The sequence below is a fragment of the Corylus avellana genome, chromosome 1 (assembly GCF_965113065.1).
Source record: "Corylus avellana chromosome 1, dhCorAvel1.hap1.2, whole genome shotgun sequence".
NCBI lineage: Eukaryota > Viridiplantae > Streptophyta > Magnoliopsida > Fagales > Betulaceae > Corylus > Corylus avellana.
In genome coordinates, this window is record NC_142490.1 from 3,130,620 (window position 1) to 3,143,713 (window position 13,094).

The 13,094-nt window shown below is 34.3% G+C and overlaps 1 protein-coding gene and 1 non-coding gene across 5 annotated transcripts; one reads left to right on the forward strand and one right to left on the reverse strand.

Annotated features, from left to right (window-relative positions):
- The first annotated feature begins 561 nt into the window (after positions 1-561).
- TRNAY-GUA (transfer RNA tyrosine (anticodon GUA)) lies at positions 562-653 on the forward strand. Its single transcript is given in 2 exon segments — positions 562-598; positions 618-653. It is a non-coding gene; the product is annotated as a tRNA-Tyr (tRNA).
- Positions 654-2,466: 1,813 nt separating this feature from the next.
- Positions 2,467-10,743, reverse strand: LOC132170650 (P-loop containing nucleoside triphosphate hydrolases superfamily protein). 4 transcript variants are annotated; one of them, XM_059581706.2, is made up of 15 exons: positions 10,468-10,742; positions 9,856-10,014; positions 9,682-9,771; positions 9,387-9,515; positions 8,910-9,010; positions 8,583-8,697; positions 7,760-7,891; positions 7,194-7,259; positions 6,835-7,014; positions 5,045-5,140; positions 4,041-4,178; positions 3,530-3,612; positions 3,199-3,236; positions 2,889-3,103; positions 2,467-2,707 (listed from the first exon to the last, which is right to left on the reverse strand). In XM_059581706.2, the coding sequence occupies exons 1-15, from the start codon at positions 10,639-10,641 to the stop codon at positions 2,621-2,623; spliced, it is 1,803 nt and encodes a 600-aa protein (XP_059437689.2). In that variant the 5' UTR covers positions 10,642-10,742; the 3' UTR covers positions 2,467-2,620. The 4 variants fall into 4 exon arrangements, with proteins under 4 accessions (XP_059437689.2, XP_059437688.2, XP_059437691.2 ...); XM_059581705.2 differs by having other exon boundaries at positions 2,467-2,713; positions 10,468-10,740; XM_059581708.2 differs by lacking the exon at positions 7,194-7,259 and having other exon boundaries at positions 10,468-10,743.
- Between the last annotated feature and the right edge of the window lie 2,351 nt (positions 10,744-13,094).

Consider the following 13,094-nt stretch of genomic DNA (forward strand, 5'->3'; position numbering starts at 1 on the left):
AAACCCAACGGTAGATCACGTATGTTGAAGTTTGATCTAGAACATCAAAGGGCTAAGAAATGGCTTCTATGGCCTGAATTGGAACATCGGCTGCTATGACCGAAACTTGAACTTCAGTGACTCTTGGCCGGCATCAGCTACAATGACCGTACTTGAACATTGGCAATTTTTTGGCTGGCATCGGTTACTTTGACCAGAATTTTGGCCGGCATCGACTACTATGGCTAGAACTTGGATGATAAGGATGTTCCAACGGTGAAAATGTCTTCGACCCGAAGAGTGATTGAGAAGAGAAAAAAAAAAAAAAAAATCATAAGATTGATAATTGGCGTTAGCCTATAGCTTTGATACCATATTAGAACTTATAATTTAAGAGATCATCTCTTGAGTTATTGTAAGTTTTAACTTTTGAGTTATTGTAACTCTTGTCTCAATACTATCCATTCAAAGTGTTCTTTATTGAAAGAAAGCAGTGAAATAATCGTATTGGGAAACGATTTTTACAATAAAGTAATCCATTTATATTGTATATATATTTATTTTGGAGGGATTGAGTACAAACCGACCTTAGCTCAGTTGGTAGAGCGGAGGACTGTAGTTGTATTACTTAGCAGAAGATCCTTAGGTCGCTGGTTCGAATCCGGCAGGTCGGACTTGGTTTTTTTTTTTTTTGTTGGGTTGGGCAAAATTGGGACTATGAAAGGTCAACTCTAAGCCATAGAGTTTAAAAGCCCAATTGTAGGCCTCGAAAGTGAGGCAGGAAAAATTTCAACCCAACTTCCTTCTAGTTAGCCCAACCCAACCCCTTTTATTTGGCAAAAGAGTATTCATTGGATCAAGTCTTGGACACGTGTCTTACATCTACGTTATAATGAAAACATATAGGAGGGCTTTTAATGGGTTCTGATAAACCAGTGGCGGATCTAGAATATTGCAAATGTAGGGGCGAGCTTAATAATTAATTAATATAAAATAATATAATATTTTAATATAAATTATCTAAAAACCAATTTTAAAATGTTACACTTTCTTTTTTTAAAAAAAAAAAAAAATTATTTTTCAAATGATATCTTCTATCCTATGTAATTTATTATTTTAAAAAATGTGTCATTATCTCATAAAATTTTGACACATTATTTAGAAAGTATATTTTATTTTATGAAAAGTGTAACATTACTCAAAACCAATATGCATATATTCTTTATTATGAACGTCCCAAAAAAAAGTATTGCTCCTCCAAGCCTAGACTATTCGCAATTGCACCCGTAATTATTTATGCGTGTTAAAAATAATCAGCGAACAACACTAGCATTAATGATTTTTTTTTTTTGCTGCAAACGGATAACATGTGTATCCTTTATCTTCTTCTATATGCCCTTTAAAAGCCTCTAAGTAACTGCGGCATATTTACTCCATTTCATCACTGTCAAACTGTAGCTAGTAGAGCCCACGTGTTTACTCTAATTTTAGCCTCATTTTGTTTTTTCTTTTTTTATTTTGCCTTCCCCAAGGTACTGAAGATAGCAGGTTCACTGCGTTTTACTTTTTTCTTCTTTCATTTCTCTGACAGGTTCACAGCTGAGGTGTTTTAGATATTCTGGTCGTTCCTCATCTTCTTTCATTTCACAATTTGCATCTCTTTTTCTTCTTCTTTTTGCAGGTTCAACCATCAGCTTTCATTTGTTATGGGCGTGAGCGGAAGACAAGAAGGAGTAGGGGCTAAGAAGAAGAGGAGTAGGGGCTAGGAGGAAGGGGAATATGGCTAAGACTTAATAACACTAAAAAATCAACATGTAAAACAAAAAAAGTTCAAAATTTTTGTATGCCCGCCCATATGTATCTCCGCCACTGAGTCATCAATTCATAAACCCAACCCCTTTTTAATGAGGAACTCTAGAAGTTACAAGTAACAAGAAGAGAATACACCTAACAATAATAGAATATTACTTTATTATTCGTGAGGACCAGCAAGTAAAGTAGCATTCTTTATGGAGTACCCAAGTAGGCAAGTAAACAGACTGTAAACTTGAGTCGATATTTTTGGCGAAAGCTAAAATTAATACTTTTCTTAATATTGCAACCTTGAAGAAAAAATTGTAAAAATTGCAATTTTGAGTTTTTATTTTTATAAAAAATTATTATTATTCAAGTCTAAATGAATAATTTAGTAAACTTTTAGAATATAGTTTTCCGACTTATATATATTAAGAAGACTTCAAAAACAAAACATTTAAATAGATATTGTATTAAGGCTATTTTACCCAACCACTAAACAAAATTGGTAAACAAACTCAAAACCCTTTTGAGAAATTGATGAACAAACAAACCCAAGTGTTTAAATGGAGGTGAGATGGGAGTGTAATATGTAGGCATTACTCTCCCAATTATGCAGGGTTTCGATATTATTTAACAGAGTAAATGAAACTATAGACCACTCAAATTAAAATTAGTAAGAGCCTGACTCAATGAAACTAGAATTGTATGAGGAAATTTCGATAATGCATATCTGGATATAGAACCATTTGAAGGGGAACTCAAATTTAACGCATAATTTAATACAAAACTGAGGGGCTTTGTTGCAGACCCCAGGTTACAGGGATTTACAGCTAAAAATATTAAATCAACTAGATTTTCTGTTTTTGTGTTTATGGCTGTTACCATCTTTGTCCTCTCTCTTCATCCCACCATTGCGAGCTCTTTTTGGTGCCTGTGACTGAATCAATTCAAATCCATAAAGTTGCCATAACCCAATTTTAATTTTTTTTTTTTTAAATGATGATGGCAATATCTCATAATTGATTTTTTTGAAGCACTGTCAATATCACCAGCATGAAAATTGGCAAAACCTAGCATCTTCCAAGGAATAAAGTAAAAGAAGCAAGAAATACCTCAGCAGAGAATGTCTTGAGAGGGTCTTTATTTTTTTTGAATTTTCTCTTAGATCCCCCACGGCGAGCAGGGTTGGTATTTCCCATTGCAGCCCTAGCAAGCTTAACAAATTTGCTGGCTTCTTGAGTTGTTGGGTCCAAAAGGTAGTCGGGCACATCACGTAGGTGAGGAGCAGGGGGCTTCTTGCTGAGAACTTTGTCATGTTTCAATAGATCTGCTCAAAATATGAGTTCAACGCTTGAAACTTAGGCACGCAAGCAGGAAACATAGAAATAAGAATGCAGACATCCAATCAATCAAATTCATTACCTAAGTCCCTTGGATTAACTTCAAAATGAGCTTTTAACCTAGACAAACAGAGGCAGATCATCAGAAAGAACAGCAGAATCATACATAAGTGAAGGAAGTAACACCCAATTAAGACAAGCCTGGAAACCTTAATCAATACAAGTAAACTACTGCTCCATAATCAAAACTAGAAATATATGAGCAAAGACTGCAGTTAGACGCTAAATACAAGCCTTAAGCATGTCAGAAGACTAGATTTTACTATTTTTACAAGTCATAGATCTATTTAGCAAGATATTTGGCAAAAAAAGAGCTCCTAATCTCGAGAAAGCAATATTTGGTGTATACTCACTTTTCAGAGTTGAGAATTTCATTCCTCAAATCTTGAGCTCGTGACTCTCTAACCGCAACTTTTGTCACACTCTTCGCAACATCCTGTAAAAGTCACCATTTCCAATTAATCATTTGTGTTTTTCTTTAGCAACCATTTACCCAAATTTGAAGCCCATAACTCAACTACCACCCATTGGATAAGGAATTTTGGATAAAGAAAAACTTCTACAATAGTCATGTACGGCAAGACTTCTATGTACTTCCTCCCAAAGGAGTAGAGAACATGAAATGATCCATGGGACTATCTAAAATAAATAAATAAATAAACAATAAAAGATACAATGGGAAAACCGACGTTGGGAGAACATTTTCAAAGTTGATGTCAAAGCTGGAAGACTAATATTCTATAAACAAGTATATCTCCAGAAACAGATTAAGGTAGTTGCAAGACAGTCATCGATCACAGGATAGCCAAGGTTTTTTTTTTAAAAAAAGTTATCAGTGAGAAAGATAAAAGAATTAACAATTACCTCAGCTCTGTATCGTAAAGATTCCACTGCATTCTTAGAGAGTAAAGAAAATGGAGAAATTAAGTTTGAGTCCTTGTTTTCATCATCCCCTAAAAAAGATTTTATTTCTTCAAAAACTTCCATTTCATCTGAAGAAACCTGTAAAAAGAGTACGTATTAGAACTGCAGAAAGCAGGGGAAAAGTTACTATGAAAGAGATTATAATCCAATCATTATTAGTCCACAAAATATTAGAACCTCCCACTAAAAAGATCTGCAGCTCACAGAGTAAATATATATATGTGTGTGTGTGTGTGTGTGTTGTGATAACAATTGGAATTATACCATTATTGTTCACTAAATCATTGCTATGTTCACTAATAGTATGGGAATCCCTGAAGCAGAGTCAGAAGGGGACATTTCTTGCTGCCAGCGAGTTGCATACAAACTAAACCCAATGGGAACCAAAAAACGAGTGGGGTGGGGGGGGGGGGGGGGGGGGGTACTGCATTGGGCAAACTGGTTCGAATTGCACCAAGGCCATTGCACCCCAAAGTAATGTGCTTGCCCTTTTGTTTTCAAGGGACGTATATTTATATAAGCACAAACACACATACACGTAGTGTAAAGCTTGTTTCAATGAGACACCACTAATAATATCTATTGAATGAGTGTTTGTACAAACTTTATGTCAGATTACAATGGCTACCTATATGCTTGGCACTCACAAAATGTTAAGATGATAAAAAATTAAGTACCATTTCATCTTATATAACATTCAACTTTCAGTTTTCTTGTGATGTTCTAAAAATATTCAAAAACCATAAGTATATGGATTGGAAAGTAAATGGCATCCGATTGATATAAATTTAGCATGCATATTATCAGTCCCTACTTTACATATACATTGAGAGGGAAATAATTAATACATGATCTAATAATCAAATACCATAAAAGGAGACAAACTGCAATTTTGCTTGGATTGTCCTACTCGATTAATTTTAATTGTTTGAATAAGAACTCACAAGAGAGATAGAAGAACCAGTATTGTATGCTCTTCCAGTGCGTCCAATTCTATGTACATATCCAGCAGCGCTTTGAGGCATCTCGAAATTTATAACCTGTTAAAAAAAAAAGGTAGCGCCATTGTTGTTAATGGCATACTAATTCACCCTCCAAAAAGAATGGCAAACTAACCAAACACAACATTCTTCCCCAAGTAAATCATAACAGGGTACAATGAGAACTTTTTTTTTATATATATAAGTAATGCATGTCATTAATAAGCATAGAGGAGCGCAACCTTAACACACATAATGTATACAAGAAATAACACCCATTAATAATTAAAAGAAGAACATAAATCCACAAATTCAGAAAAAGTTGTCCATATATAAAGCGATTTGACTAAGATGCTCTTGAACTCTTTCATTGACTTCTAACTATTTTAAAAACATCTTTCATTCAGCACTGTCCATATGCTCCACATTAACCACAAAGGGGACATCCTCCAAGCGTCTAAAACTAAACACCTTCCCAACTTACCTTGCCAACAATCTAACAACTCTATCACTCTTCTAGGCATGACACATTCTACTCCGAAAAGGCTAAAAATTGCTTTCTGTAATACTCTTACACATGGATTCCCCGCTTACACATGCAACACCAGTCCACCACTATTACTTGGAGAGTCAATATTCCATTGAGAGAGTAAGTTTCTTTGTGTAACTCTTGAAAAAATGACCTTACTTCAAACTTCCCCCTCTTTGAAAGGATCCACCAAATACCATCCTCACCATCTTGTCTCAATCGAAGGGAATAAAGCAAATCAAAAAATGCAATCACCAAATCAGCCTCTCAATCCTGTACAGATCTTATAAAAGATAAATTCCACTGAAGATTACCATTGGAAAACTGCATATTATCCGCAATCCACGCCTCCTTACAACAGACCATACTAAACAACTTCTGAAAATATTCCTTTAGTGGTTGATTCCCACACCATAAATCATGTCAGAACCTAATCTTAGTTTCATATCTGACTTCATATCTGAAAATTCTAGAAAAAAAAAACTCCCCACCACCTACTAATATGTTTCCACACCCCAACTCCAAAAGGTCCCTCTACCTCCTTAGAACACCAACCTCTGCTAATACTCTAAAACTTGATTCATCCTTCAGCAGAAGTAGAAACAACAGGCATCATAACCATGGAAACAGGGAAAAATGCAATGAAACACAGTGCTTCTTATATTAATCCTCAAAGTTTATAACAACATCCACTCTCAAGCTTAGGTGATTGAATTAATCAACCATATTTCCTCAAATTATAAAGGGGAAAAACACATTGGTTATGTGATTTTGCGATTGGTGGCAACAACCATAAGTTTGGATCAAAAAGCCTTTGGCATTTCATGATGCTTAATAGGGATGGTAAGATTTCATATAATTTGAACTCCAATTTAAACAAATATATGGTCTCATTATTCCAGTGAAAAAATTAATTCATGAAGATGAAACTTACTAGAACTCGTTAATCAAACAATGTGATCATATGATTTTCTTACTTACATCGACCCACCCACCCACCCACAAACACACAGATTCATAAATTTCACACACACACACACACACACATACATACATATGAAAAGCACAACTTGAATTGTTGCAAGAAAACAATAAGTTAGCAGGTTTGAAATCCCATAAACTACCAAGTTCAATTCAAATAACAAAACTAAAGCCAGAAAAACAAATAGCAACAAAATTCCAAGAGTTCGTACATGTGCATAGAAGCAAACAATCATTCACATACCGTGTGTACATTTTTGAAATCAATACCCCTCACCACTCCAAATTCAGAGTCTAGTTTTTGCTTGGCGTGCTTTCTAGACTTTCTTGGTTCAGCATTACTTTCCACATTGGCTTCTTCCTTCTCTTTTGTTTGGCTGTCATCAGTTGCAATTAAATAATCGAAAAGCCCAGCATTGAATTCCTGATGACAAGCTCAGCAATATTAGAGTACTGGTAGGTAACCAGAGAGTCATAAAACCCATCACCGAGTACAATGTAAAGTATCATTCTGAAAAAATGATAGGCTAGCAGCTAATCAACCATAATTAAATTTGGGAAAAATATATTTACAAGGTTTTAGTATTGAGTATTAAAGCATACCTCAAGAATATGGAGACGAGAATTCTGTGGCAACTCAGCATTTAAAACAGCAGACTTAATTCCAAACTGCAGCCAACAAAATATATATATAAATCAGTTATAGAAGGAAAAAAATAAAACAAAGATTTCTTTTTTAAAAAAAGTAAGAAATGAAACTTACAAGTTATGTGTTAGTTATCAGCAATATTGTTTGTTCCATTTCTTGTTTCATCAAGAAATGAAACAAAGGAGAAGAAAAATCAGTCAGAACTTATCTCTTCTAAAATGATTTTTTTTTTTTTTTTTTGGGTGAAGATAAAAGATTAAAAAAATGCAACAAACAAAATGAAGTGAGCAACAGCCTTTTAGACAGTACAACAGTGGAAAAAAAAAAGTATTGAAAATAAAATCATCGTTAGCCAAGACTGAATAGATTGTAGGTATGGGAGGTTCAACTCTTGAAGACAAAATATAATAGCTTAAAAGAGAAACTGCTGCCTATGCAAGAGAAGGTTTGTATTTCCTAGGGATTTTTTTTAAGGAGAATAAATGTGTTTTAGCGCATGCATCAAAAGGAATCTGTGTACCTTTTCCAGAAATAATTTCACTCTATAACCCATGTCAATGGTGTTGGTAAATATCAGAACTTTCTTTTGAACCAGCTCCAACTTCAAGAGGGCAAGGATGTTAAGTAATTTATCACGACCACTGCATGAAATCTAAAAACATAAGAAAGAATGACATTAAGCTCATTACTTGATGATAACTTCACTATCCAAACAAATAAAACGACATAAACTTAATGCATGTTAAGGAACATCACATAAATCCATAAAGATCAATGATGCAAACAACAATAAAAAAAATCCTTTAAAAAGATGTACAAAATATACTTCTTTTGAAAATTTAAAGGTGCAGTTCACCTTAACATTCAAAAAATGAGGTGAATAATGACAATAACAATAACAGCGACAATAGCAATGACAAGTTACACAAGCACATACTACATATGACTAGATACATTTACGTTCATTATTGAATTTCATGCATGGATTGTAATGCAGTATTAGTTGGCCGTGACTGACTGAAGTAATCTTGCCCACACTCTTGTTAATTGTGTTAAGAAAATGGCAAGACATATATATCTAGAGATTTTGTAACATCCTGTCTTGCCCGCAAGAGGAAAGCAAAACCTAACATATGTTGGTAAAGGCATGTGCTCAATGGTGCAATAAAAAATTATCTTAGGAGGGCCACTGACTCGATTTTTTTTTGATAAGTAGGAGAGATACTGACTCATAAAATTATATGATTCCCATGTGGGAAAATATTAGTCCATTGCCAGAGGAAAATTATCAGAAAGGCTTAACAGTTTTCATAGTTTCCTAAAATGGGCATGGCAAATCTTACCCAAAATTGCTGAACATTTTTCGGGATAACCTCATCCTTAATATCTCCCACTTCTGGCAAGGTCAAAATGAAGGCGTTGTGTAAAATCAGCTTCTTCAATTTCTCAACATCACCACTGCAAAATATCACAATACCAAAAAAGATAGTGTAGAGAACAGCCTCATTAGACAGCAAACCCTCAAAGAATACCTATTATTGTATCTCTATTAGATCATAACTATGCTGCCTCAACGGCCTCTTCCTAAGTATGAGAAAGAGGTAAAGGACACATATACCTTAAATTAGCACAAAAATTGAGGTGGCACAAGTATACAGTAAAAAACCAACCTTGATGTAGCAGACATAAGAAGGCATTGACAACGTTTAGGGATATGAGCTGTAAAAGCTTTTATATCATCTTCATAGCCGTATGACAATAGAAGATCTGCCTGGAAACAAAAATAAATCAATCATCTCTCCACAAGAGAATACTATGTAACTATGTCTCAATGGTCAAGAAAGAAAATATCTATATATAAATGGTTCTGATCAACTGCTCTTTATGTTACCATTTGAAAGAACAACATAATGGATGTTTTCAAGTTCTGGTTACTAGATAAGCAGGAAAAAACTTTCCATTGACATTCTAAATGAGACAAATATTCTGCAAACAAAATCAATTAAGCCGCAAATAGTTGTCCAAGGTGCACAAAATTAGGCACTAATTCTTTGTAGTAGGCTGTTAGCATAGAATCTACATGTCGTGAAACTCAACCAGAGCCCAAGAAATAAAACTTCGTAGCAAATTCAGCATTGTATCCTCACCTCATCAAGTACTAGAATTTCAAGTGAACCATTGATGGATGCTGGTTGAAGTACACCAGCTGAAAAGCATTTTGGTATACAAGCAGGTGTAGAAACCAGAATATCAGGAGGTCCTGCTAATGCAGTCCGCTGCAACCAAAATTTAGGATCTGGCAAGAGTTAGTTAAAACATCTTTGTATTGCATAGAGAAAAATGTGTTTAAGTAGAAAGGTATCTACAGGAGTGCACCTATACGCAAGTATAAATGTGTTTAATACTTTGTCAAAAAGAAAAAGAAAAGGAGATTGAACAAACCAAATCAGAAGCAGGCATACTGCTCGTCAATTGTACAACTTTCAATTGAACTCTACATAATTCAATGAGAGATGAGACCTCTGTATAAACCTGGAAATACACAGATACATTTCATTCACAGATGAAACAAGAAGTGAAAGCATTGCAAATCAAACTGGAGATACTTAATTGTACCTGCTGACACAGCTCACGAGTTGGGACAAGAATGAATGCACTCGGAGCAAGCTTATTCTTTGAACCAGAATCAGCAAACAGCTTCTGAAGTAATGGAAGGAGGTATGCAAAGGTCTTCCCAGAACCTGTCTTTGCACGGGCAACTACGTCCTTACCTTCCTAAAAGCACAGCAAAGTACGACAATCAACCAAAGCATAAAAAATGATAATTGACCCATCATTTGGTTGCCAAGAAAGAGGAGCAACAAAACAAAAGGCAAAATCAAATTTTGTCTCTGATAGGCCCTTTACAAGATAATTAGAAAATAAAAAAGAATTTGAAATGTCCCCTTAACATCTAAAATCCGTGTACACACAGTCAAATCAACTGCCCTGAGCCCAATACAACTCCGTGACTAACTTGAGGTAAAATTATCGTCACTTTCTATTTTCTTCCCGTTTTCTTAGCAAACCAACGGAGGGGCATGCATTCAGATTAGCATAAAGCTAAAGGTTTGATCAACAAACTAATGAAAAGTCCACTAAATAAAAAAACTCCAAATTTCCCAGATTTTCTGAGCAGCCAAACAACTGGACATCATAGAAGCTACGATTAATGCAACAAAAACTCACTAATATTAGAGGAATAGCGACTAGCTGAATCGGAGTGGGCTTCTCAATCCCCTTCTTTATTAAGGCACGTATAAGACGAGGGTCCAACCCTAGCTCTTCGAAGCTTTGTTCCTCTTCCTCCTCTTCTTCCTTGCGTGCAATATCTTTCGGTGGTTTTTCCATACTTTCAGCCATTGACTCTCACTTTGGCTGTGAAAAAATGTGGTGTTTGTAATAAACCCTTCTTTTCTAAATTAGGGTTTATGGGAGGGAGAGAGAGATAGATAGAGAGGGACCAGACCGGCAGACCCCAAAGGAATCCGATCAAGTCGGGTAGGTGGGTCTAGATGCCGAGAGAAACTGTGGCACGAAAATCCAACCCAGTTTATGATCCAAGCTACTCGGCCCATCAACAGAAACTTGACCCATTCTTGTGGATAAGCCTACTTAATTTACTTTGCAGTTATGTTTGTGGGCCTACATCTTGATTCCGTAGGGTAAACGCTATACCTCGATCGATCTTGTAGGGTTTTTTAAGGCTGATTTTTTTTTTTTTTTTTTTTTTTTTCTCAAAGAGTCATTTGAGAAGCAAAGGTCAAATGTGATGTGACATTTAAAATTACCATTGAATTTAAGATAATCATTATTAAATTTTTGATATGTTGGTGATTTTAAATATAACATCACATTTGAGAGAACTCTAGTCATCCTTATATTATTACTCGAGGCCTTTGGGATTATAAAGACAATCCCATTCAATCCAAGTATACATGAGTCGGATTTGAGAGGGGTAAGATTGTAAAAAAATCTAATTGTAACCTCATCAATGTATCAAACTTTGACAGTCTAATTTAACCCTAAATCTTAATGGGAGGGGTAAGATTGCAAAAAAATAAAAGTTTAAATTAAGATATTTTGAACAACATTACAAAAGTTATGGAAGGTTAATTAAAGTTTTACCAAAAGAAAAAAAAAAAAAAAAAATTAAAAAAAAAAAATATATATATATATATATATATATATATATATATATATATATATATATATTAATTAATTAATATCAGTGCAAACAAAAGACTTATAAATTCTAGGAAAGTCAAGGAAATATGAATGGACCAACCTTGTACGAGCGAAGCAAATGTGTGTTTAATATTGGTTAGTATTTGCCAAACATTTCTTTGTGGGTACATGGTTGCATTAGAATTTATAATTATTTCATCATATTTATAATTATTTCCATAAATTTCAAAAACTCTTAATTTATTGTATCTATCTTTCAATTTTTTTTTTTCAATTTGACCCCTCGATTACAATTATCCCCATAATTGATCTAAATTAGTAAGCTTTAGATTAAAGAGGGCGTTATAATATTTATTTTTGAGTAAGTTGAACACATGTAAGCATATATAAGTAATTAAGTCCTGAATTAAGTGATTCATATAACATAAAATTGATATAAATTTATACGTTACAGAATGAATTAAATCTGCATATACTATACTCTCATTCAAAGATGCATGGGAATTAGAAGTTTGTAGGGTGTAAAATTGGTCTCAGTTGGTGGCTTGAATTCAAATTCAACAAGATTCCCATTGATATATAATTAAAGCAGTAAAAGGAGGAAATATTACCACTTTATTTGGTTGGAGCTTCAATTCAGTGGCTGCCTTCTCATCAATTTTTACATTGAAAGCTTTGAATCTTCAAGACAGAACCAACCAACCCCTCCTTCCTTGTACTTGAAGTAGGAAGGAAAAATAAAGCTAAAAACAAATCCATATATATTCCCTTGCGATGTTGGGTGCAAGTAATTTAATAGCCTTTCAGAAACTCCATCAACTATATACGCCAACCCTATATTTTTGGAGATGCTTTGTCTCATTGTCTGAGAATTCTGTGTCTTTTGCACTATGACACAGAATTCTTAATTATATTAATCAATTAAGGACCACTGACTGTTTTAGTAGTAAATGGTTTCTACTATTTCTTTTTGAAAAGGTTAATTTATTACATCTGTAATCACATCATTTAATCACATCTTGTGTTCCAAAAAGTAAATCAAACATATATATAGCAATATCAGTTCAATTTTTCAAACTCCATTAGAACTATATGATCGATATGTAGGGAAAGTGAAAAATTTTCCTTCTTTAAAATTCCACATTGTTTATATAGGTTGAAAGATCATTTGGCGATAGAGTTTGCTGTGACTTCTTGGGCTAATAATAGGAGCCAGCAATATGTACAATCTTAAGCCAAGCCTGTGATTAAATAGTTGATCATTGATTAATTGGGAAGTGATTAAAGACATAGACACATTGAATGGGGGTTAAGTAAAGTAGTTTGTCCTTTCACCCATAGGACAATATTCAGCTATCAAACATTTCACAGGAATACTGAGATACAATAAAAAGAAAACGAACGCAACGGAGGAATAAAAACCTAAAAGAAAGGAGAAAGGTGGCTTTGTTGGAACTGAAGGCCCAGAAGTGAAAAATGACGGAGAACAAAAACATGTGCCACGTACAACAATTGTACAGAAGAAACTGCAACCCTCCTTCGTGGAATTATGTAAAAGATTCCAAATTTTATTCGATCTATAGCTACTAATCAGTATCTTTCTATGCAAGGAAACTTATAGCAGCAGA